Raw genomic sequence first — 23,161 nt, 5'->3', positions numbered from 1 at the left:
CGATTTTGCTGAAACGAACGTGGGAGGCGGGAGCGAGGTTTCAGGCGGTGGGTCTGACCCGGGGCTGCGTTCTTCCCAGGCCCGCCAGGGTTTGGAAATGTGTATCCTTTGGATCAATTGCACGCGGTAGAAAGAAGACTGGGTGGCGTTCAGACGTGGGGTGACCTGGAGTCCCCTTTGGGGGTCCTCGGGGGAGGCTACCCTTTTATTTCCTGCTGTGAAGGTCCGTAGTCCATGAGCAAGTCCCCCTTAAGTCAATTAGCTCTTGAGTCGGAGGGAGCCAAACGCAGCACGAAGGAGAGAAACATTAGCTTTTCCTTTTTTTTCCGCATCAGTGCAGTTTAACTCAATAAAGTTCACCTTTCGGGCTTGTGTCTTCCTTGAACGCAGCTGCAGACACTCTCTGTTGAGCAGATCGAAGCGTCGTTTCTGGGAGCTGCGTCTCTGTAATTTTGATGGTTCAAACCACCCTCATATAAAGGATTCTGCAGGAGAAACCTTGTGTTTTAACACAAGGGCCTGCTGTGGGGAATTCGGGACCGCAGGAGCCCGTCTTTCCATTTCTGGCATGTTTATTGGTTTATTTGGTTAAATAGGTTACATTCATTCGATATCCTGGAGAGAACTTGGGTAACCTGTTTGCAAAGGGGGGCGGGAGGAAGGAAGATTTGCTTGGGGTGGGGTGGGGGGGAAAGGGCTCGCTTGGGAGGGGCCGCCAGCCCAGGACCCTTGTTTTGGCATAAAAATTGCAGTCCTGGGGTGGAGAGAGCCGGTTACAATCTCTCTCCAGTTCTTTCTGTGGCCCCATCTTGTCGCGCCGGGCGGTCAGTTGTGGGGCCCAGGCCAGAGGTGTGTCCACTGTAATCCAACAAATAGGTTGGTCAGCTTCAGCTCACGTTTCCTTGTGGGTCTGAGGCTTTTGCCCTGGAAGGTTCGTTTCCTCTTGGTGATATATGGCATCCTGGAAACAAACTAACTTTCTTTTTTTGTTCTTTCTTTTTTCTTTCTAGAAAAGAAAGCTTTAAAAACGGAATTCTCTCTTCCCCTAAGAAATAAGCTTGTCTAGAAGTTGGTTCTAACCCATTGGGGGGAAAAATATCAATTTCTTGGGAGGTTTAACACATTGCCATCTCCAACTCTGAACACTCAGTTTGGGTGAAATAATGTTTAGATAATTTATTTGGAGAAACAAATGTGACTGATTTGAGTAGAATTAAATGATCAGATAAACAGGGTGAGTGAGGATTATGACCCAAGACTTGTGAGGCATGCCTTAAAAACAAAACTGGAGCCCGGCCGGCATGCCTCGGTTGGTTGGAGGGTCCTACGCCCCATCCACCAAAAAGCGTGGGTTCTGTTCCCAGCCAGGGCCCATGTCCAGGTGCAGCTTCAATCACCGGCCCATGTGTGTTCGGGAGGTAACCCATCAATGTTTCTCTCTCCCCCCACCCCTCTAAAATCAATTTAGAAAATTAAAAACCAAACAAACCGGGAAGTAGGCAGAAGGGAGGAATAATTCCAGCTAAACAATCGTGTGGAAACACGGGATTGGGCTAAAGCAGAGAAATTCTTCTGTTTTGATTGTCACCTGGAAGGACGATTTAAGACAAGTTAGAACAACGACTTTCTTACTCAGTCAACAAGCGTTTGCTGTCACCCAGGCACCCTGGATAGACCGGTGAGGAGTGTGGGCCGCCAGGTCTGCCAGGACTTCCCGAGGCGATGCGGTGTCCTTCCAGCTGCGCCCTTCAGTCCCTTACCTACCAGCCATCTGCGGCCAGTGCTGCTGAGGAACAGAATTTTAAATTTAATTTTACGTGGAAATAGCCGCTTGTAGCTGGTGGTCACGTACCAGCCAGTATAGGTTTGTGAGAATTCAAGGGAGATCCACCCTTTACTTTAGGCAGAAGTCACACAGTTACTTAAATTGACCCCGGAACATGAAAAGTTTGCCTACGCTTCCATTTGTGCTTCATTATGTGTGCAAATATTAAAAACGTCCCAAAATGATTCATTGTAAAGGCATACAGGAGCGTATTCAGGCTAAATACGTCATTTAAGGCCGCTTTCTGTGCAGCCATGAGCTCGTCAATGTCTGAAATACGGCTAAGGAAAGGTGAGCGTTTCCACGCTGCTCCTGTGGCCTGAAAATCGAAGAAAATACACCGAGGCAAAAAGTGGCATGATAGCATCCCTCCCAAGTCACGGGGAGAGTCGGGAGTTGAGATGGCGCCAACCCCTCCATCTGTCCACGTTCGCAGCAGAGCCGGGTAACATTAGTTACGTCTTACACACCGTCTCAGGACGGCCCTTAGTGTTTCTGCAAATGCCGCCTGGTGATGGTGATTGCGGGGTTGGCCAAAAGGGGCCACCAGCTCCGTCGCCGCCAGCCTCACCCTGCAAGGACCGCCTGGGATAAACGGCACGTATGATACATGCGGGGCCTTTTAGTATTGAATGCCGTGATCTGTCCCCGCCCAGGTCCCCTCACGTTCGCTAGACGGAGGTGCGAACTGCAGGCTCACCGGGCCACCTGACGCTGCTTCTGTGCATGTAACTGATAAATATTATCCGCAGGGGACACGCGGTGTTTATGTATCAGAACCCAAGTAAAAATAAGCACCGTCAGGTGCGCGCCGAAGTTCTCAAGCTTCCAGTTTGCCTGAGGCCTCCCCGGGCCCCACCCGGGGAGCCTGACCCAGGAGCCCGAGCTCGGCAGACGCTGTTTGTGACACTTGTTACAAAGGGCAGCCTGTCCCAGCCTCATTTTGCAGATGAGGAGAAGGGGCCCTCCGTGGCTTCAGGTCGTGGAGCCTGCTCCTGGCGTTTCCCACGTGTGCCTGGCGGGGTCAGGGTCCGGCGCTCAGCAGGCCCTCCGGGGGAACGAGGGGTCGGCAGCCTTCTGGGCTCCCGGGACCAGCTGCCTGGCCTAGCGCCCGGCCCTTCAGACCTGCACGGACTGGCCCCCTTGCGTCCTGGGGGCAGGGAAGGTTAGGAATGTTGTTAATAGGAGGTGGGAAACCGACAATTAACCTAGCCCGTTACAGTGCTGCTTTGGAGACCAGACCAGAGCCCTCTGTGGGAGATCACGATTGCAGAAGGCTTTCTTTTTTTTTTTCTTCTTAAATTCTCACCTGATGATACTTTTTCCATTGATTTTCGGAGAGAGTGGAAGGGAGAGACAGAGAGAGAAACATCCTCACATCGGTTGCCCCCCGCACGCGCCCCGACCAGGACTGGAGATCAAGCCTGCAACCGAGGTACGTGCCCTTGGCTGGACTCGAACCCGGGACCCTTCAGTCTACAGTCCGATGCTCTAGCCACTGAACAAAACTGGCCAGGGCTCCATTGCATAAGGCTTTAAATTTCAAGGGTGTTGTTTGTTAATTTTGCAGTCCTATCAGTCCCTGGTGGCAGGTGTTTTCCAGCAGAAACAATGCAGGGACGAACGTCTTCCCTCTGCACACACCCCGCGCCCCACGCCTGTGGGACAGCCCCCAGGTGCCGTTAGAGGGGACGTGGGTCTGCTCGCTCTGTGACCTGTTGCCAACCGTCCCCCAGGAGCTGCCCTGAGCTACGCTCTCACCCCGGACACGTGGGGTTGCCTCTGTCCCCACATGCTTGGCCACCCTAGAATTTCAGGTTCACGGAGGGCATCTCCGAGCGTGCTGGGCACCGAGCCGGTCTCGGTGGTGTTCAAACCCAGGCGGGTCGCGTCTGTTCCCCACCCCACAGCTGCGTTTCTTCAAGACCTTCGCCGGCTGCAGGATGGCGTGAAATGCGTTATTTTCACGAACTTAAACAGAACTCACGTAAAACCAAGTTCTGAAATCCGGAGTGAAGCCCTTGCTTAAACGCCAGTCCTCGGTCTGGGGATTCAAAGTAGCAAACGAGTCCACGTTCACGGTTTTGTCGGTTGCTGCTCCACGCTGGAGGCCCTCTCACGTGGCCTCTGTGGCTCCCCGGGCACCGTGGATAAACCCAGGGGCTGCGGGAGGGAGCGGCCTGGCTCTGGGAGCTGCGCGGCAAATCCCCTTTGAGTCAAGTGCAAGTTCTGCTTCACTCCCTTCCTTAGCTGGTTCTGTCTTAGATCAAAGAACCCAAACAAAGAAATGTCACTCAGGGCGCCCAAAACAAGAGTTTTTTGTTTCCTGTTTAATCCTGAGGCTTCTGGCCGAGACAGCGTGAAGTTAAATCGAAAGGATGTATGTTTTTCAAAGTTCCTTTTCCTGCTTCTGGTTGGCAGGAATTTCGGTGACATTCAGAGGAATTGCGTTTGGGGTCAGGGAATGACCTCACCTTGCGGGTGAGCGTAGGGCAGCCAGAGCACCGGACGGGTGTCCAGGCTGCCGCCTCGGAGCCTGGGCCCTGCAGGAGGCAGCCGATCGATGTTTTGCTCTCACGTCGCTGTTTCTCTCTCTCCCTTTCCCTTCCTCTCTCTCTCAAAACCAATAATAATTTTAAAATTGCTTAAAAAAAAAGCCTGTTCCCCACAGGTGGGCCCCCACCCCTCTGCCCTCACCCACCTGTCTGATTTCCAGGTCTGGGTTCAGATGTGCTGACTACAGAGCAACGTGTGCTCATCACAGAAATTTTGCCAAATACACACACGTGTAAGAATGAGAGAAAATTTAATTTTAATCTCACATCCCGGCGCTAACACTGCGGTAGTTTTAGTCTCCCCCCCGTTTTCTCCCTGCACAGACATGCATTCAGGTATTTTTATAATATTGACATGACCCTGTGTGTGTATCTCCAGCTGCTTTATTTGTTTAACAGGATACCTGGTTTCCTCCGTCACTGAAAAGACTTTACGAACTTGAGCTTTAAGGACGGCCCAGGATTCGCCGGTCTGAACGCACCACGCTTCATTGAAGCCAGCTGCCCGCGGCTTCCAGTTTTTCCGCTTAGAGAAGAATCGGTACGTAAAGAAGTCTTTCTGTGCATCTCTGACCGTCTTTTTTTTTTTTTTTTAAATATCTTTATTGATTTCAGAGAGGAAAGGAGAGGGAGAGAGAGGAACATCAATGAGGAGAGTCATTGATCGGCTGCCTCCTGCACGCCCCCGGCTGGGGATCGAGCGGCAACCTGGGCATGTGCCCTGGCCGGGAGTTGAGCGGCGATCTCCTGGTTCATAGGTGGATGCTCAACCGCCGAGCCACGCCCAGCCGGGCATCTGACTCTCATTTTATTTCCTAAGAGATTTCTCAGGTGTGGAATGACCTACAACAGGGCACAAGTGGTGCGGAGAATCTGGACTTCATGGCAAACTGCTTTCCCGAGTCACCAAACCACTTCCATCCCCACCCACGGAGCGAGAGCACCGGCTTCCCTGCGCGCTCACCCAGCTCTTGCCTGGGCCTCTAAACCGATTTTTAATTTACTTGAGGGCTTGAGGGTTTAAAATCACACACACGCTCTCTCTCGGGAGGAATTTGGCCCATGCCTACCTTTAAACAACCTGTAGTTGAGGGAAAGGCCCGGGCCCCAATTCGGACTTCGAGGCCACGAAGAATATCAAATTCCAAAAGTGGAAACTATAGAGGCCCCGTTGTCTGATCACGATGCAATGACATAGGAGACTGGAGGCCAAGGGCGTGTGGTGGGGAAAGAATCGAAATAGACGCAGCCCAGAAGCAGATGTGAGAATGTCACCCTGTCCCTCAGAAGACGCTCAACCTCACTGCTCATGAGTGAAATGCAAATGGAAAGCAGACCGCACTGCCCTCGCCGGGTGACTCCGTTGGTTGAGAGCATCACCCCATACACCAGAGTGGTCTCGGGTTCGATTCCTGGTCAGGGCACACACCTAGGTTGCAGTTTGAGCCCCGGTTGGGGCACGTACCGTGGGGCAACCCATCCATGGTTCTCTCTCTCTCTTCCTCTCTCTAAACGTATCCTTGGGTGAGGATTTTTTAAAAAAACACACCTCCGGCCCTGGCCAGTTTGCTCAGTGGTTAGAGCGTTGGCCTTCGAACTGAAGGGTCCTGGGTTCGATTCCGGTCAAGGGTGCTTACCTCGGCTGCAGGCTTGATCCCTGATCGGGGCTCCTGTAGGAGGCAACCAACTGGTGTGTCTCTCTCACATCAATGTTCCTCTCTCTCTCTCTGAAAAGCAATGGAAAAAAAATATCAAGTAAGGATTAAAAAAAAAAAAAGCAAAGCACACCTCTGGCCCGGTCAGTGTGGCTCAGTGGTTGAGCATCGACCCAGGAACCAAGAGGTCACCGGTTTGATTCCCGGTCAGGGCACATGGGGTTGCAGCTCAATCCCCAGTAGGGGGCGTGCAGGAGGCATCGATCAATGACTCTCATCACTGATGTTTAAAACTTATTAAGAAACTTATTGAAACGAAAAAGCACACTTCGCAGGAGCAGATAGGCCCGGGCGGCTGTGGGGAGATGGGAACCCGCAGGCCCCGCCGCTTTGGGAATTTGTCAGTTTCTTAAAGCGACAAGCACACTCACCCTACGGCCCCGACCCCCCAGGTCTCCATCCGAGGGAATTGAAAACACGTGTCCCCGCAGATCTCGTACATGCTCGCTCACGGCAGCCTCGTTCGTAACAGCCAAAAAGCGGAGGCGACCCGGCGCTCGTCAGCTGGCCCACGGACCCGCGAGGTTCGGAGCAGCGGCGCAGGGACATGGCTCAGCGGCAGAAAGGAAACGATTACTGATGGGACGCCCGTGAAGACACGTCTCCACGCACCACGCTCGGGGCCAGCGGCCAGGCACAAGGCTTCCATTTCTGTGCAATTCTAGGAAAGGGCAGACCCAGGGAGCAGGTCCGTGGTTGCCTGCGCCGGGGGCGCTGTGGGGACCGACAGAGAAAGGCCACCTGGGGGCCTCCTGGCAGGATACTCTCTGGGCGGCACTAGCAATTTCCTTCACCGTCCCTGGGGCTTCCTTCGCTCTGCTCCTGGGACAGCCCGATGGCAGATGCCTCGTGGCCGTAAAAACGCGGACTGTTCTCTCTCGTCTCGGCAGACAGGTCTGTGACGTTAAGAAGAAGTGGCTTATAAAGCCGTATGCGCAGGATGGTGCTGCATTTGTGAACGACGTCTGTGTCTGGAAATACGAAAGTCTGGAAATACCTTTGTCTAATTTTTGCTTATTTTTTAAAAAATTGTGCCTGCTCACTGCATGTGTATCGGTTACACGAGTTAAAACTACGAACGGTAACTGTAAAGAGCCCGGGGCGCGTCCCTCCGGCCTTCCCGCGCCGTCTCCGGTGTCCTAATACCCAGTCGCGGCGGCGGTTGTGCGACTGTGTACATTTACCAAAGCGAGGGGACCAGTGTTTAAAAGGGGTGCACCTTAGCTCGGCCAGCGTGGCCCGGTGGTTGGCCGTCGACCCAGGAACCCCGAGGTCAAGGTCGGGTTCCCCGTCAGGGCGCGTGCACGGGCTGGGGGCTCGATCCCCAGGAGGCAGCCCGTCGCTGACTCTCTCGCATCATTGATGTTTCTCTCTCCCTCTCCCTTCCTCTCTCACTAAACATCAATAAAAACATATAAAACTAAAACTAAAACGGTGCACTGAATTGTGGGTAAGCTACACCCCCCAAAAGCAGAGAACTGCGGAAGCTGGCGAGACGTGAGTAAGCCGCGTGGGATGCGCCGTGTCCGCGCCGTGGCGGTGACCTCGGGCTCTTGTCATGAAGGACGTCAGCCTTCGGGGAGGGAGCAGAAGGCCCATCTCTGGAGTCTTCAGAGGGAGCCCGGCCCGGCCGACCCCCGGCCTTCAGACTCCCGGCCCCCAGAGCTGAGAGGACCTGCTCCCGTCAGGTTGAGCCGCCCACACGGCGCCCGTCTGAGAAGGTGCCACCCAGCAGGAGGGCTTCCCGGTGGAAGTGAAAGAAGCCTAGGAAAACGGGGCCGTTGGCCACCTTGGCCCGTGAAACAGAGAGAAGGCTGGCTCCCTCGGACCGTGGCCGGTCACTTTCCTGACACCACCCCCTTTCTGTGTGTCCCTCTGGTGCCCAGCTTTGTGTGGTGCTTGGGGCCGTCCAGGCTGGCCACGGGCCGCAGCGCGCAGGCACTGGCAGGGCTGCCCTTGGCCTTCTCAGCTGCCCCTCCTCGAGGACAGGAGACGCTGGCGCCCTGGCCCTCAAAGGGTTACGGCGAGGGTCTGGCTCGCAGCTGAGCCAGGCAGCCCGGATGACAACCTGCCAAGTGGTCCTTACCCTCCCCGCGCTTGTTCGGGGCCCCAGATCCTGGTGGTTTCACTTAGGAAAGAGGCAGCCAGCATCTGGGGGGCAGGAGCCCAGCAGCCCACCCTGCCCATCCCGGGAAGGGGCCTCGTGATCCCCGTGGAGAGTATCCGCTTGTGTCCGTCTCCTTCGCTCCCCAGTTTCCTCCTGGATCCAACCTGTCGACGTACCGACGGGCTAACCAGAGAGACGCGGGGAAGAGCACATCCGCCCTCTGCCTCCTGGACCCCATCCCGGTCACCCCCATCCCGGTCACCCCCATCCCGGTCACCCACACAGGCTCCCGGGGCTGCAGCAGTTGCCTGGAGCACAGCTGTGGGCGCCTCCTTCCCCGGCCCCGAGGGCACTGACTCTGCAGCTGTCAACTCAACAGCCGGAAAAACCGTTTGTGTCCTGACACAGCTGGGGCCTTGCCTGGCTGTCTCAGGCCCCCTGCCCTTCCCGCTGTGGTCAGCCGCAGGAAACCTGGCCTCGCCTGGGAGCCCCCGGAGCCCTGTCCTCGGGCTGCGGCTACCCGGGGCTGTGGGGCTGGAGACGCGGTCACACCCAGGGTAGGCTGGCCCTGGGCGAGGTCTCTAGAAACACAGGCGAGGATTCCTTTTGATTCTATAATTTCTCGGGTGTAAGTCTTTAGAGATGTCGCTGGCCTTGAAGCTGGTGGCCAGGCGCCCGAAAGGTGGCCCTGAGGAGTGGAGGGGGCCGGGGAGGGGTGTGGATTCTTCCTGAGGCCGGGCCCAAGCGAGGGACCAGTTTGCATGTGCGTGTGGGGGAGAGGTTTCCTCTTTCAGGAATCTTGTCTTATATTTTCCTGATATACGTAAAAGTTACATATGCTCACTATGAAAATATTTATATTTTGTGTTTTTAATGTACATTAGAGATATTTTAAAGTGCATTTTTATATATTGTGTTTTCCATATATATCTGGAATATATGCTTATGGTAAAAATGTATTTATAGTTTCTTTTTTGATTTTTTTCTATATTGTGTTTTTCATGTATATATGAAGTAACATGCTCACACTAAAAATAGCTTATGTATATTTTTATTTATGGAGAGAGGAAGGGAGAGGGGGAGAGAGAAACATGGATGGGCTGCCCCCTGCACGCCCCCTACTGGGGATCGAGCCTGAAACCCCGGCACGTGCCCTGACCTGGAATCGAACCCGCGACCTCTCCGTGCCTGTGAGGACACTCAGCCAACTGAGCCACACCGGCCAGGACTGTTCATTTACTTTAAAAAAATGTTTAATCTTTTTCTCATCTCACTCTGGTTTGATTTGCTGTAGTTACGATGACAATCCTGTTACCCGTGTCTCTATCAAAGGTAGAAAGTGAAAACAGTGGCGAGGTGTCCGCGTTTCGGGGGGAGAGGATCCCTGCCTGGTGACGGGGTCTGTGGGCAGAGGCTGGTTTCGTGCTGGGAAAGAACCAGCCCTCCACCTGCTTCTGCTTCTGCTCCCTGCTGGCCGGGCGTTCAGGCGTCCTGGGTTCCAGGTGTAGCTCGGTTCCTATTAGTGGTTAAATCACCTAGACGGGGCTACCCCAACGTCCCCGCTGCAAGGTTATTAGGCTATTAAGTCAGCAGCTGCGGCAGGTTAGACGGTCACCCCCAGAAGATGCTCGGGTCTTGACCCTGGGGCCTCGGAACATGACCTTTTATGGAGAAGGTGTTTGCAGATGCAATTAAGGATCCAAAGAGGAGATCACCCTGGATTAACCGAGCGCGTCCTGAATCCAACGACAAGCGTCCTCGCAAGACGGGAGAGGACAGACAGACAGACGGGAAGGGCACGCGGGCAGCCGCAAGCCCCCCAATGCAGGAGGCCACGGGGCAGCAGGAAGAGGCAGGAAGGACCCTCCCCAGCCGCCTCCAGAGGGAGCAGGGCCCTGCCCCCACCCGGAGCTTAGCTTCTGGCCCCCAGGGCTGGGAGTGAGTCTGGCTCGTTTTAGGTCCAATTTGTGACGCTTCCTTGTGACGCGAGGGGAAGCCGGCACAGCCGGTCGCTGGCTGGGGCGGGGGGGGGGGGGGGGGGGGGCCGGATGAAAGGGAACCGTGGTGTCTGAACCTTCAAGGTGCGGCTTCAGCGGACACAGCCTCTGGGGGGCCCGTGGCCTGCGTGGCCAGCAGGACGGACGGACAGAGAGGCCGTACTCGGTCTCTGAGAGCAGCGGGGCTCCGTCGGGTGTGTGGGGTAAGGGCTGACAGGCCTCGGGGTCCCCCCCCGCCCCTCCTGCAGGTGCGCGTGCTGTGACCTTCTGTAGCGGCGACCCTGCAGAGTGCCCCTGTGCCCGCCGCCTCGCCCGCCTGCCGAGGTCTGTGCAACAGGCGCCCTGCCCCATGGGCTCCGGGGCCGCCCTTCCGCTGGGGGTCTCGCCCCCGAAACACCCCTTGCGGCCTCCCCCCTCGACAGGCTCCCGCTCCCTAAAGGTGCCGAACCCCGAGGAAGCCACGTTACCAGAGAGGACGCTGGGCACAGACAGGGCTCGGGCATGACCGGGCCAGCGCGGTACACGGAGCGGAGGGAAAAGGCACAGCCTGGGCGCCAGCGACCAACGCACAGGGACCTCGCTGTGCGCCTCATCTTTAGGGATGACTGTTGGGCCCAAAGAGCACCTCTTCGCTGCGGGAACTGGCCTTCGGGGAGGAAGGCCGAGCAGCCTTGGGGGGGGGGAGCTCGCCGCCCTCCGGCTTTCTCTGCAGAACCGACTTCGCCGTTTTTCCCGTGGAAGGAGCAAACCTCGTTTGCAAAATGACATGAACGGGAAACAACTTTGTTGCTGTTAATCTTCACCTGAGGGTGTTTTTTCCATTGCTTTTCAGAGAGCGTGGAAGGGAGAGGGGAACGTCCGTGGGAGAGACACGTCAACTGGTTGCCTCCCTCATGTGTCCCGACCGGGGGGCGGGAAGCGAACCCACAACCCAGGTACCTGCCCTTGAGTGGGAATCGAACCCGAGAAGCCCCCAACGCCTAAACTGCTGAGCCAAACCAGCGAGGGCTAGTCAAGTCCTAAAAGCAGCCACGTTAAGAACCAGACGACCTGCCCTGGCCGGTGTGGCTCCGTGGTTGGAGCGTCAGCCTGCGGACTGAAGGGTCCAGGGTTCGATTCCAGCCAGGGGCATGTGCCTCGGTTGCAGGCTCGGTCCCCAGCCCGGGTCGGGGGTATGCGGGAGGCCACTGATCGATGTGTCTCTCTCTTCCACTCTCTCTGAAAAAGCACTGGGAAAAGTATCCTTGAGGGTTAAAAAAAAAAACCCCACTAGACGACCAAAAGCAAACGGGGTGTGTGTGTGTGTGTGTCAGACTTCTCAGGCCAGATCCTCCCCCAGGGGTGCAGCTCGGGAGGGGTGACCTGTCCTGGACACACACACGCTCCTTCCTTCCCGTCGTCAGGGTTACAAAGTGTGTGGAGCTGCCCCTCACCTGTGCGTTTGGCTGGAGTTTTCGGGAAGGACGCAGGGCTCCCCGAACCCTGTGCTCAGCCGTGTGGTCTGTTCAGAAAGGCGGGTTCCGGCATTTTCTTCCAGCATGAGTGTCCCAGGGAGCGGCTGGGCGACAGGACCGCTTTCTAATTACATCCAGATGCGGCACACATTCGAGCCGGTTATTTCACCAGCAGGGCGGGAGGCATCCGTCAAGGTGTGGTCTGAAAACACAGCGACCCGACGAGGGCTCGACTCTGATGATGGGGAGGCGCCTTTCCCACGAGCCGCCGGGGAGTCAGTTCACCCGGAGAAGCCTCAGACGGTGCCTAGTGGTTCCCGGGGGGTCCCTGTCCGCCTTCCCCAAGCTTCTCTGTTGGAGGAATTGGGGCTCCAGCCAGGCTCTGGGGGGAGTCGGGTGGACACACTCCAGCTGCTGCTCCTGGCTCCCCTCACCCAGCCCATCCCGTTGGGTCCCCACCAGCAGCACTTATCAGCCAACAAGACAGAGAATGGGACAGCCCCGTGGGAAGCCAGCCAAGCAAAAGGGGTCCTGCCCTCGAGACCGCATGGCCTGAAGCATGGCCGCTGTGCCACCTCCCTGCTCGTGTGTGTGTGTGGGGGGGGGGGGGCAGAATCTGTTTTTCAAAATTGTGCTAAAATATACGTAACGTAAAACCTACCCTTTCAACAATCTTAAGCACATTCACAGTGTCGGGTAGTCATCGCCGCTATCCAGTTCCAGCACATTTTCGTGCCCGAAGGAAACCCGACCCATTCGGCATCACCCAGGCTCCTCCTCCGCCAGCCCCGGCCGCCAGCTGCTCCGTGTCTGGGGCATTTCACGCAAACGGGATCATGTGCTGCCGGGCCTTTCGGGGCGGCCCCCCTCACGCAGCACCGCGCGGCCCAGGTGCGTCCCCGTTGCGGCAGGTGCCGAGGCTTCGCTCCTCTTCACAGCTGAGTAATATTCCACCGCGTGGACGGACCGCCTGTTGTTTCTGTTCTCCTGCTGATGGAAACTTGGGCTGCCTCCACCTTTTGGCAATTCACGGCAGCAGGTGCGTGTACGAGTCTTTGTTCGAACACCTGTTTTCAACGCTTTTGGGTCTATACCCGGGAACAGAATTGCTGGGTCCCATCGTAGCTCTATAACTTGTGAAGGAACCACCAAGCTGTCTTCCACAGGGCGGCACCATTTTACATCCCCGCCAGAAATATATGAGGGTTCCAGCTTTTCCACATCCTCCCAACACTTATTTCACGTAAAAAAATTATTACAGTCACGCTACGGGGAAGTGGCATCTCCTGGTGGTTTGGGTTTGCATCTCCCAATAGTTAATGACGGTCAGCATCTCTCCCGGGCCCAGCGGCTGTTTGTAAGGCCTCCCTCGTGTCTTAACCAACACTGTGCAGCAGTGGACAAGTCTGTCTCCTCCTTGAAGCCTCAGTTTCCTCACCTGTCCCTCAGGGGTTTGAACTAGGTCCACGGCGCTCAAGCGGCTTCGTCCACGTGGCCCCAAAAGAACTGGGGGAAATCATGCCCCTTTGGCACCTTTTCAGGCTGGTATCTACTGTTTTTATCACTAAGTTGACAAGGTTGCGAAGGGTGTGATTTCCAGAGTGTTGTAAAATTCGACGTTCGAAAAACACAACGGTTCCTCACTCTGAAGAAGAAAATCCTGATCTTTTGTCCCGTTTCCAGCGTCTTGGAACAAGTCACATTCCTCAGTCAAAACGAACCAAGCCAGCAGACCACTCAGCACCCCGAGAAAAGCCAACCCCACAAAGCCCCCAAATAATAAGACCCTATTTCTGACCTCTAGGACCTGGGACAGATGAATGGACGTGTGGCCACCTTGGTTTTTGTGGTTTTTTCCCCCTTTAAGTACTGGATGGCTCTTTGCACTTGGCGAGCCTGCCCTTCAGTCCACCCCCCTGCTCTCTGCAAGAAAACTCTTGTTTTAAACGCATCTGTCTCCAGATTTTCCTCGGGCGATTCTTTAAAAGATATCCAATGAAATGTAAAAAATGCAGCAATGTGACGACCCTCCCCCCTCCCCACAAGACCAAAGACCTGGACAAATTCTTCTTCATTCTTCGCTCCTCCCCCCAGGGGTCCTGTTTCATTTCTTCTACTTGATTTTATTGTAATAAAACTTTTTTTAAATGCTTGAAAGTAATTCACTGATCGCCCAAGCACGGGCCTGCAACAAAAGCATGTCTATAATTTAAATTTAAAGAGTTTTATTTCTTGTGGCTCTGAGACTCAGTGTTAAAGAATTGTTCTGGATTGAATGGCTTACACGATTGATTGATCGGGTCAGCGTCAGTACCTGAAAGGGATGGTGTGTATTGATTTCACGGACGTGTAAAAGGTAAACTGTTGTTGGACTGCCGCCCAGCGAGACGACCCGGGTTGCACGTTTCCAGGTGGCTCCTGTGTCCTCGGCGGACGTCGCCGATCATCTGAGACGTGGCTCCTGTGGCCTCCGTCCGCGCCTTTCGCCTGCATTGGGGCGTTTACAGAAGTTCATCCAGGGCAGCGGGGTGGCTCTGTTAACACCGCGTCACCCCACTTTTTGAACATCTTCGGAGATTTAAGCCAAAAGCCACACCGTGACTGATCACCAAACAAAACAAATAACTGAGCCGATGAGGTTCTCCTGGGGCGGGAAGGGTCCCGCTTCTGCCGCTCACCCGGGCGCTCAGGGAGCGCGAGCCGCGGGGTCCTTCCCGCGCCCCGAGGTGCCCACCCCACCCCCTCCCGCAGGCGGCGGCGCCCCGAGGTCGGGGTCCGGGCTTCAGCCCCTCCCAACCTTTCCAGGAGCGCGGCCCCCGCCCCGGGGGACAGCCTCGCGCCCAGCCCGCCCCGCGCGCGCCGGGGGCCTGGGGGTGCGGGTGCCGGCGCTTCCCCGCGGGAGGCGGGGTGGGGGCCTCCAGAGGCCACGCCGACGGTCCAGTCCAGGGGTGCGCGCCCCAGGCCCCCCTCCCGCTGCTGAAGCGACTCCGAGGGGAGGGTCGGCCTGCGGAGCGCGAGGGGGAGGGCGCGCCGGCCTCCTGCGCCTGCGCCACCGCGAGTGTGGCCGCTGGGCGCCCGTTCCGCGCGCGCATCCTCCCGCGTCGCGGTCCCGCGTGAGGGTGGGGCGCGCGTGTGCCGTCCGCGCGTTTGTGGCGTCGGGGCGGGGACCTGGGGTGGCGCGTGTGTTATGCGCGCGCGTGGGGGGGGCGCTGCGTGTTTGGGGTGTATGGTGAGTGTAGGGGGTGTGGGCGGATGTGATAGGTGCGTGTGCTGCCCACGCGCTGGGGTCCGTGTCCCGTCCGTCCCGAGCCCCCAGCTCAGCGCCCAGAGGACGCGGTGCCGGCAGCCAGCGGGGGAACCTCAGGCCACCTGCCCCACCGGACAGTGCGGGTAACCATGGCAACGGGTGCTCCCGCCGCTGGAGAGGCGGGGTGGGTGGGGGTGCGCGCGGTGTCCCCCCCCCCGACCGCGGGCGTGGGGGTGGGTGGGGGTGCGCGCGGTGTCCCCCCCCGACCGCGGGCGTGGGGGTGGGTGGGGGTGCGCGCGGTGTCCCCCCCCGACCGCGGGCGTGGGGGTGGGTGGGGGTGCGCGCGGTGTCCCCCCCCGACCGCGGGCGTGGGGGTGGGTGGGGGTGCGCGCGGTGTCCCCCCCCCCGACCGCGGGCGTGGGGGTGGGTGGGGGTGCGCGCGGTGTCCCCCCCCCCCACCGCGGGCGTGGGGGCGGGGCGGGCACGAGGAGCCCAAGGGCGCCGCCTCCTGGGGACAGCGTGCCGGGCCGGCTGGAAGGGGACAGGGCCGCCCGACCAAAGGGGCCCGCAGGGCCCGGCCACACCCTGCCACGCGCGAAGGGCCCAGCCGGCGGGCGGTGGTTCCCCCCTTCCTGCGGGCACGCGCACTGGCCAGCGGCAGGCGAGGCTCGGGCTGACAGGCGGCGCGTGTGCGGGGGCACGAGTGGGGACCCGCGTCATCTCCGCGGGGCCGCGGCGTGCAGCCCACGCTGTGCGTCGCGGGGCTTTTCCCCAGGCTCCGTCTCAGCCCCGCCGCGAGGGAAACCGCCTTTGTGAGTTGCAGCCTGGCTTCAGCGGTGTCCTGACGCCTGACCCGCGGCCGGCGGGTGCAGGCACCTGGGAAACAGTGTCATTCCGGGGGAGCCTCGGACACTGGCCGTGGGAGGCCAAGCGCTGCCCTCCAGAAGCTCCCCCGGGTGGCCACGTGCTTGGAAGGGACAGGCAGGCCGAGCGCGGCCAGCTCCCCGCAGGTCACTGCCCGACCCCTTTGTATAGTTTTGTCACGGCCACTTGATACCTGCACTACGATTAGTCAACATTTTTCTTTTACTCGACTCCTTTTTTACTTACGTTTAAAGGGCAAAAGTTTACGACACACAGGTACATGGAAAATCAGTAGCACTGGCCCAAACCTGAAGGTGATTATAGAAACACAGGATGCAAATGACACCCTGACGTGACATGGTGTCCTGGCACCGCTGCCCGCCAGCGCCCAGCCCCGGACCTCTCCACGCTGTGGGAGGGAGGGGCCGCCGGCCAGCTGCGCTCTGCTGGAGAAACGGCCTTCGAGGCGGATGGAAAAGGGAGCTGGTGTGACTTTCCTGCTACTCAGGACCCGGGCCCTGGGTGACTCCTAAAGGTAACTCCGGAACGGAACACGCGGCTCTGGGCCCGCCCTGCTCTACGCCGGCTGAGACTTCACTCCTTTACCCCTTAGGCCCGGGCACTGAGCCAGGTCCTCTTGCCTTCCCCACTCTAGAGGCCCAGAGAGGTCAGCGAATTGCTGAAGGCCACGGAGCCTTGGTTGAGCTACTGAATGTTGGAGTGCGGAGCTGGGTTTGAGCCTGGCCACGCGGCTCAGGGTGGTGCCCCGCACACATCCCGCCCCTGCAGCTTCACAGACGGGAAACAGCCCCACAGCACAGAGCCCACACTCCGCCTCAGCCCCCATGCTCCTGCCAGTGAGTCAGTCAACCAACGGGACTTTTTTTGGGGTCAGATGTCTGGGCTGGCAGAGTGGGTCTGACCAGGTTCTCTTTTCCGTCTGAAAAAGCCAGTCGAGAGACCAGGCCAAGCAGACACCATAACTGAGGGCTCTCAGCGTAAGGTTGGGCGCCTTTTGGAGACCTGGGGATCATTTCGGCTACTCCCGCACCTGTGAGCACTCACTGCACCTGGGAGGTGGGAGGTGGGTGCACTTATCGACCTCACCTGGGCCACTCCGACCAGGTAAGGCTGAGAGGAGGGCCCCATCTACAGTCAGGAGGGTGCCGAGCAGGTGGCCTGGGTGTCTGGGGTTAGCAGTGGGTGTGGAGCAGCGGCCCTTCCAGGGTGAGGGCGAGGGAGCCACAGGCCATTCAGGCCGCGGGAGCCCGGCTGGGGCTGCTGGTCAGGCAGCTGCTGAGGGCAGGCGGGGACGGATCCAGAGACTGGATGGAGCCCACCTTTCATTACCTCCCCCTGGCGGTCCAACCAGAGCCTCGCCCTCCCCCCAGCCAGAAAGAATGGGCTCCCCTGTGTGGGTTATCCTCCCAGGGAACTAGGAGTTTATTATCCACTGAGCCAACTGGTAAGACTGCACGGAACCCGCAGGCTTTAAAGAAAGAGTCGCACCCGCCCACGTTGGCCAGGGTGACTTCTTGACCCAGGAGCAGGAGCAGGAGCCGGCCAGCCTGGATGGGGTGGGCCCCGGGCCAGGAGCTTCAGGGGCAAAGCCTTCCCCCCGGATCTGGAGGCCTTGGTCCCAGGGCGCCCAGGGTGGTGCCGGTGCCCCACCCCCGCCACCGGCCTGCCCAGGGCACCTTCCCGAGTGGGGCTCCGGCGCTCCCCCGTGTGGCCGCAGACGGCGGCACTGCTTCTGGGACCGGCCGGAGGAGCGAGGAGGGCGCGGGCGGGAAGGGCCTGTGCGTTGTCAGAGCCTAAACCTGGGCGGGGGCCAGATTGCTGGCACCTAACGACCAAGCGTGGGCTGGGGCTGTGGGGAGGGACACTGAGGCACGCGGTGCAGGGTCCCAGGTCAGCTGGGGAGACAAGGTCCATTATGTCCTGTCCATCCCGGCGAGCGGGCGGGCTCAGGGCCTTGCGGGCAGCTTCTGGAGGCATCCTGGCGAGATGGGTTGAGGAGAGAGCGTGGGGTCCGCTGGAGGAGATGAAGGGACTCGGGGACGGGGGGAGTGGTGGGGAGTCTGCCCTGTGAGGACCCATCTCTTCTCAACCCTCTCTCCACCTCCTGCGCCTATGACCTTGAGCGATGGGGCATTAGGCGACCTTGGCAAGAAGAACCGCAACAGCCAGCAGCCATGTCATCATAGGGGGGCGGTGGGCAGGCAGGAGGGTGGACCCTAAGGGAAGATGGAGGACCCAGTGAGCGAGGGAAGTGGGATTGTCCCTAGTGGGCAGGCGAGGTACCTAAACTGCCCTCACGAGCCCCCTGAATTCACCTCTCAGCGCCCCTCTTTGTGCACCTGCCCCAGCGCACCTCCCTGCTCTCCTCCAGCCAGGCCCCCACTGTGGTCCCGCTCCCAGGTGACCCTGGCCCCTGAGACGGGGAAGGGTGGGGTGGGGGTGGGAGGCTAGCCGAGGGTGGCTCCAGGAAGGAAGCCCTCAAGTGGGGCTGTGGGAGGGTGGGCTCCGTGGGACCAGGAGTCTGCAGGGCCTGTCCTGGGCAGGCCACCCCTCCGGTCCTCAGTCTCCCCTTCAAGAGGCGCGTCCCACCGGCTCATCCCCTGCACTGCTGAGGTGCGGGGCATGCCCTGCAACGCCAGGTGTCGTGGGAATGTCGGGGACAGGGAAGGAGAGGCGGCCCACGCAGCTGGTGGGCACCCTGTTCACGGGGCGGGCACGCCCACCAGCAGCCGCCTGGTGGCAGCGAGGGTGCAGGCGGAGGGCCTCACCTGATGTGGTTGTGGGCATCGAGGTGCTGGGGCCCCCATCGACGGCCTCGGACGTGAGCATGGGCAGCAGGGTGCTGAGGTGCCCGTCGTTGGCCTCGGGCACGATGCCCAGCAGCTTGCACAGCAGCTCGTACACGTGGACGCTCTCGAAGGGCTCCACCTGCAGGCCCCTCCGGAAGCTGGGGCCCACCGCCCGGAAGATGGTCTTCATGTCCATGGCCGAGTTGTTGAAGCCGTGCTCCCCGTTGTTGAACTGCACATTCACCCTCTGCGGGGGGGCATCCTGAGTGCTTGCTGGGGCCCCTGGCCACCGCCCGCTCCCCAGGCCCCCAGAGCACCCCCTGCAGGGCGGCAGAGGAGCCCCAAAGGGGGTCAAGTGTGGGGGCAGGAAGGATTCTGAGCCTTAGAAGATCAGTGGCCCCAAGAGAGAGCCTCTGCAAAGACCCCGGGACATAAATGGGGACCCCAGTAAACAGTGGAGCTGTCACCCCCAGGCCACACCCAGGGGCTCCTACGTGACCACGTGCCTCGGCAAGGCTTCCCTGGTTCCCTCTCCCTTCTGGGCGTCTCGCTTCCCCTCGAGCACCCCCTCAGCCCTCTGCTGACGGGATCGGGCTCCTCCCTCGGCCTGGTCCCTGTTGCTCTTATGGCTGACCTCCCCACACGTTACCCTACATGCATGTGCACACAAGCACACACATGCACATGTAAACACACAGAAGCATGCACACACAAGCACAAGTGCACACACGAACACACATGTACATGTATACAGACAAGGCTTGTACACACATGTACACATGCACATACACACCCATTGCACAGTGATGACTGTGTCCCTTTGGTGGTCAGTGACTCTCAGATTGGAGACTAGCTGGAAATAGGGGGTGCTTTTCGTAGGGGTGGAAAGAGACGACCCAGCAGCCCTGTGAAGGCGCCCGCCCCGCTCCCACTGCGGGACTCACCCCATGGATGACGTAGCCAAGGTCACTGTACATGAGCAGCGGCGTGACCCGGGAGTTATTGGCGTAGTGGAACGACTTGGGGAAGGACTCCTTCTTGTAGACGTGGAGCTTGGGGTGCGCATCCTTGAGGGCCTGATACACCGCCTCCAGCTTCCCTGCCTTGGGGACCAGCATCCCGTTGGGCCCGTAGTCCAGCAGCTCAAAGTCGACGTCCTTGAAGGTGAAATTGGGGAAGCTGTGGAGCTCCACCAGGTCGCTGGCTTTCTTGAGGACAGTGGTCATGCCATGGTCGGACGTCATGATCAGGTTGAGGCTGCTCTCGAGGCCGCTGCGCCGGATGCTGTCCCGCAGGTACCCCACCGTCCTGTCCACCTGCTGCACCATGTCCTTCCTCTGCTGGGACTCGGGGCCGAACTTGTGGCCCGTGGAGTCTGGCTCCCCGAAGTAGAGAGTGACCAGGTCCAGGCCGTCCTCTGTGAACCACTTCATCACCGTGTCCACGTTGGCCCGCCACTCCTTCTCGTTTTTGTAGTTGTGCAGGATGCCCTCCTTCCGGCTCAGCGTCACGGCCGCGCCTTGGTAGGTGACGTTCCCGCCGGGGTAGAAGAAGGAGCCGGTCTTTAGGCCCTGCGGGGACGGCAGCGCTGACGCAGGCCCGGCCGCCCGCCCGCCGACCCGCGGCTCCTGCCCGGCCCGTGTGCCTGCCCGCTCGCTGCCCCTGAGCCCTTTCGTCTTCTGAAGGCCTCTCGCCGCGCTTATCTGCGGCCGATAATGATTTTATAGAGGAAGAGAGCAGGTGCGCAGTGGACTCGGCACTAATGAGATAATGGACGGACAAGTGTCCCTGGATGTGCAGTGTCCTCGCCACTGTGGGGCCCAGGCCAACGCCCCGAGGCCGAGGTGCCTGGAGCCCCCCTGCGCAGCCGGCAGCCCGGCCTCTCCCTGCCGCATGCCCATCCCGGCGTGCGTCGGCCCTTCCAGCACCCTGGGCACCCCTCCGCCTGTCTTTCCCTTGACCACCTGTTGCTTCAGTTATTGCTCCACCTGTCCTCCCAGCCACCTGTCCACACGTGCCCCCTGCCCGTCCAGTCCCCCAGCCCAAGCTGTCAGCTCCGGCTTCCCGAGGCTGAGCCTGGCATCTGGGCAGCTCCTTTCGGAGCCGGGGGTCTCGGACTTGAGTAGCGCCTCCGCCTCGCTGACTGGAAGCCATTCCCCCGGGGCCGGGAAGGTCCAGAATATTGCGGGTTGCTGGGATTCTTGGGCTGACACTACAGCCCAGCCCTTACGGTATCTCCACCCTTAAAATTCAGCTGCCCAGCCCTGAGGGGGTGTGGCAGGGGGAGGGACAAAGCCATTTTATTGTTATATGCCTTTTTGTTGAGTGGGGTACTTTTCCCTGTGTGACAGCCCCCCACCGCCGCCAAGTGCCGAAGGACCCAAAGGTGTAGTTTCTGTCCGACAGGGACGATGGCGCAACCCTCTTGGTGCCCGGGGTCCCAGGGAGGACCTTGCAGGGCTGTGCAGCCCCTGGCAGATCCTGATGACTGCTGGGCACCCACACCCCTCTGCCCGGAGCCCCGGGAATCCCAGGGCGGGCGAGGGGCCTGCCACGGGGCTCCCGTGGTCACATCGCCCACCCTCCCCGTCCAGGGGCCTGGGGCAGCTTTACCTGCCTCTGGGCGGTGATCCAGATGGGCAGGCTGCCGTTGTCCCACCACCGCTGGATGCCCAGGGTGGCGTGGTAGGGCAGCTTCACCTTGGTCTTGGTGTCGTAGAACATGTTGTGCACCACGCCGTGGTTCTCGATGTACTTGCCTGCGGGGAGGAGGCGCAGAGGGGGCGCGGGGCGGGCGCTGTCACCGCAGTCACCCGCATGTGCAGGGACGCAGGCGCGATCGCCCGCAGTCTCAGTGGTTTTTGCAAAAGATCTGGGGAGACCTGGGCGGCTCTCGGAAGGGAACTAATGAGATAAATTACGATCCAGCCATAAAGTAGAGACCCTGGCAGGCGTTTAAATAAAGCAGGTGGAGACCCATGGGGTATCTTCTTCTTATTTTTATTTTTTGCATGGAAATGCATACGCCTGAGCTCAGAAGGCAAAGGAGAGGGACTGGGACAAGTATGTCCCTGCCCCTCTATCAGTTGCTACCAATGCTGAGGGCCGCTGACCAAGCTGTCTCTCCCCAGTGAGAGTGTCCTCTCCTGTCTCACCTTTGTCCCCACGAGGTGCCCTGTGGCTCAGGGCTGTGTGCATGCCCTGGTTCCCCTGGTTTCTCGGGCCCCCCACCACCTCCAGGCCCCACCCAAGGTCCACACTCACCAGTGACCAGGGTGAAGTGGCAGGGGCTGGTCATGGTGGCGAAGGGGGGGGTCATGTAGCGGGCCTTCACGCCTTCGCGTGCCATGGCGTCCAGGTTGGGGGTGTTCACGTCCTGGTCATAGTTCCAGCGGAAGCCGTCGAAGGACACCAGGAGCAGCTTGTTCCGAGAGCCCCGCTGGTGGATGGGCACCCCGGCCGCTGGGGCCAGGAGGGCGGCCAGAGCCACAGCCAGGAGGACAGCCTGTCTCATGATGGGTGGTCTGGACCCACTGATGCCAGGCGGGCTCCTGCAGCACTCCTGCACGTGGACAGAGCAGAGCAAAGTCCCAGGGTCACCTGTGCCTCAGAAGGAGGCCCCTGGTCGCCCGTGTCGGTGCCACTGCTGGCCTGGCCCTCTCCCTACCTGCCTTTATTACCCATGCTCCTCCCCCTCACTCAGGTGTGTCCTAACCTCACCTGAAGGGTGGGTCCAGTCTGAAGTCTCGGAGGGCAGAAGGGAGGGCCTCTCCATCGGGGGGGCCTGGTCTCCACCCCAGCTCTCGTGGCAACCCTCAGTCCCCGTGCCCAGCTCACTCTGACCCCACAGCCCATAATTCCGGGAGGCCTTTGGGGCATGTGGGCCTCGGGCCTGTCGGGGTCAGGGCCGTGGGGTTGGCTTCCCAGGGTCTGGGAGCCCAGGGCCAGCAGCTCAGCCCGAGGCTGGCCTTGTCCACAGGGATGCCCAGCCTTGGGGAGTGGCTCTTCCCCTCCTGGCCCGGGATAAGGTTCCTGGGCTGGGGTGGGCTGGGCCACCCCAATGAGCCAGGTCAGCACCGCCACGCCTTCCTTCTTGGGCCCCGTGGATCCTCGGAGGCGCAGGTGCGTGGGCAGGTTCCTTTGACGGGCTTTGTCAACAAGGCGGTCAGAAGAGGGGGCTCCCTTGTCACCTGTGCTCACAGGGACGGGGAGAGCATGTGAGGGGGACCCTGAGCTCAGGGCACAGTGCTCTCTGTTACTATCTCTGTCTATCTCACTACATCTCTCTGTCTCCCTATCTCTCTCCATTTCTGTCTCTGTGTCTCTGTCTCCCTACCAACCTTTTTAAGTTGAATTTATCGGGGTGACGTTGGTTAATAACTCTCCCCACCTGCCTATGAAGCCGGTCTCTGTACCGGACACTGCCCCACGTTCTGGGGACACCCCAGCGCAGGACACAGGCGTGTTCCTGGCTTCTCCCATCCTTGCCGGGGCCGCGCACAAGAGAGCGAGTGAACAAGACAGACAAATAGAGTCACCCAAAGGAAACAAAGCGGGGAGACCAGGCCAGGGGTCCCAGCTGGCCAA

The 23,161-nt window shown here is 59.4% G+C and overlaps 1 protein-coding gene and 1 long non-coding RNA gene across 2 annotated transcripts; one reads left to right on the top strand and one right to left on the bottom strand.

Moving 5' to 3' along the window:
- Nucleotides 1-179: 179 nt before the first annotated feature.
- Nucleotides 180-7,511, top strand: LOC107532055 (uncharacterized). Its single transcript, XR_015715897.1, has 3 exons — nucleotides 180-4,613; nucleotides 4,780-4,921; nucleotides 6,568-7,511. It is a non-coding gene; the product is annotated as an uncharacterized LOC107532055 (long non-coding RNA).
- A 10,845-nt stretch (nucleotides 7,512-18,356) lies between these two features.
- ENPP7 (ectonucleotide pyrophosphatase/phosphodiesterase 7) lies at nucleotides 18,357-22,088 on the bottom strand. The gene is made up of 4 exons (XM_087825770.1): nucleotides 21,839-22,088; nucleotides 21,188-21,333; nucleotides 19,519-20,145; nucleotides 18,357-18,821 (listed from the first exon to the last, which is right to left on the bottom strand). The coding sequence occupies exons 1-4, from the start codon at nucleotides 22,086-22,088 to the stop codon at nucleotides 18,357-18,359; spliced, it is 1,488 nt and encodes a 495-aa protein (XP_087681896.1).
- Nucleotides 22,089-23,161: the final 1,073 nt, after the last annotated feature.

Source organism: Miniopterus natalensis, chromosome 17 (assembly GCF_054644295.1).
Source record: "Miniopterus natalensis isolate mMinNat1 chromosome 17, mMinNat1.hap1, whole genome shotgun sequence".
Lineage (NCBI taxonomy): Eukaryota > Metazoa > Chordata > Mammalia > Chiroptera > Miniopteridae > Miniopterus > Miniopterus natalensis.
Note: the sequence above shows the minus strand (reverse complement) of the source record. Positions and strands in the feature narration are given on the sequence as shown.

Excerpts from the sequence above, each read along its gene's own strand:
- ENPP7 (XM_087825770.1), bottom strand. The coding sequence starts at position 22,088 with ATGAGACAGGCTGTCCTCCTGGCTGTGGCTCTGGCCGCCCTCCTGGCC. Across the intron at positions 20,146-21,187 it reads GGATCACCGCCCAGAGGCAG|GGCCTAAAGACCGGCTCCTT; the intron begins GTAAAGCTGCCC and ends CCGTCCCCGCAG. Across the intron at positions 18,822-19,518 it reads TTGGCTACGTCATCCATGGG|AGGGTGAATGTGCAGTTCAA; the intron begins GTGAGTCCCGCA and ends GCCCCCCCGCAG.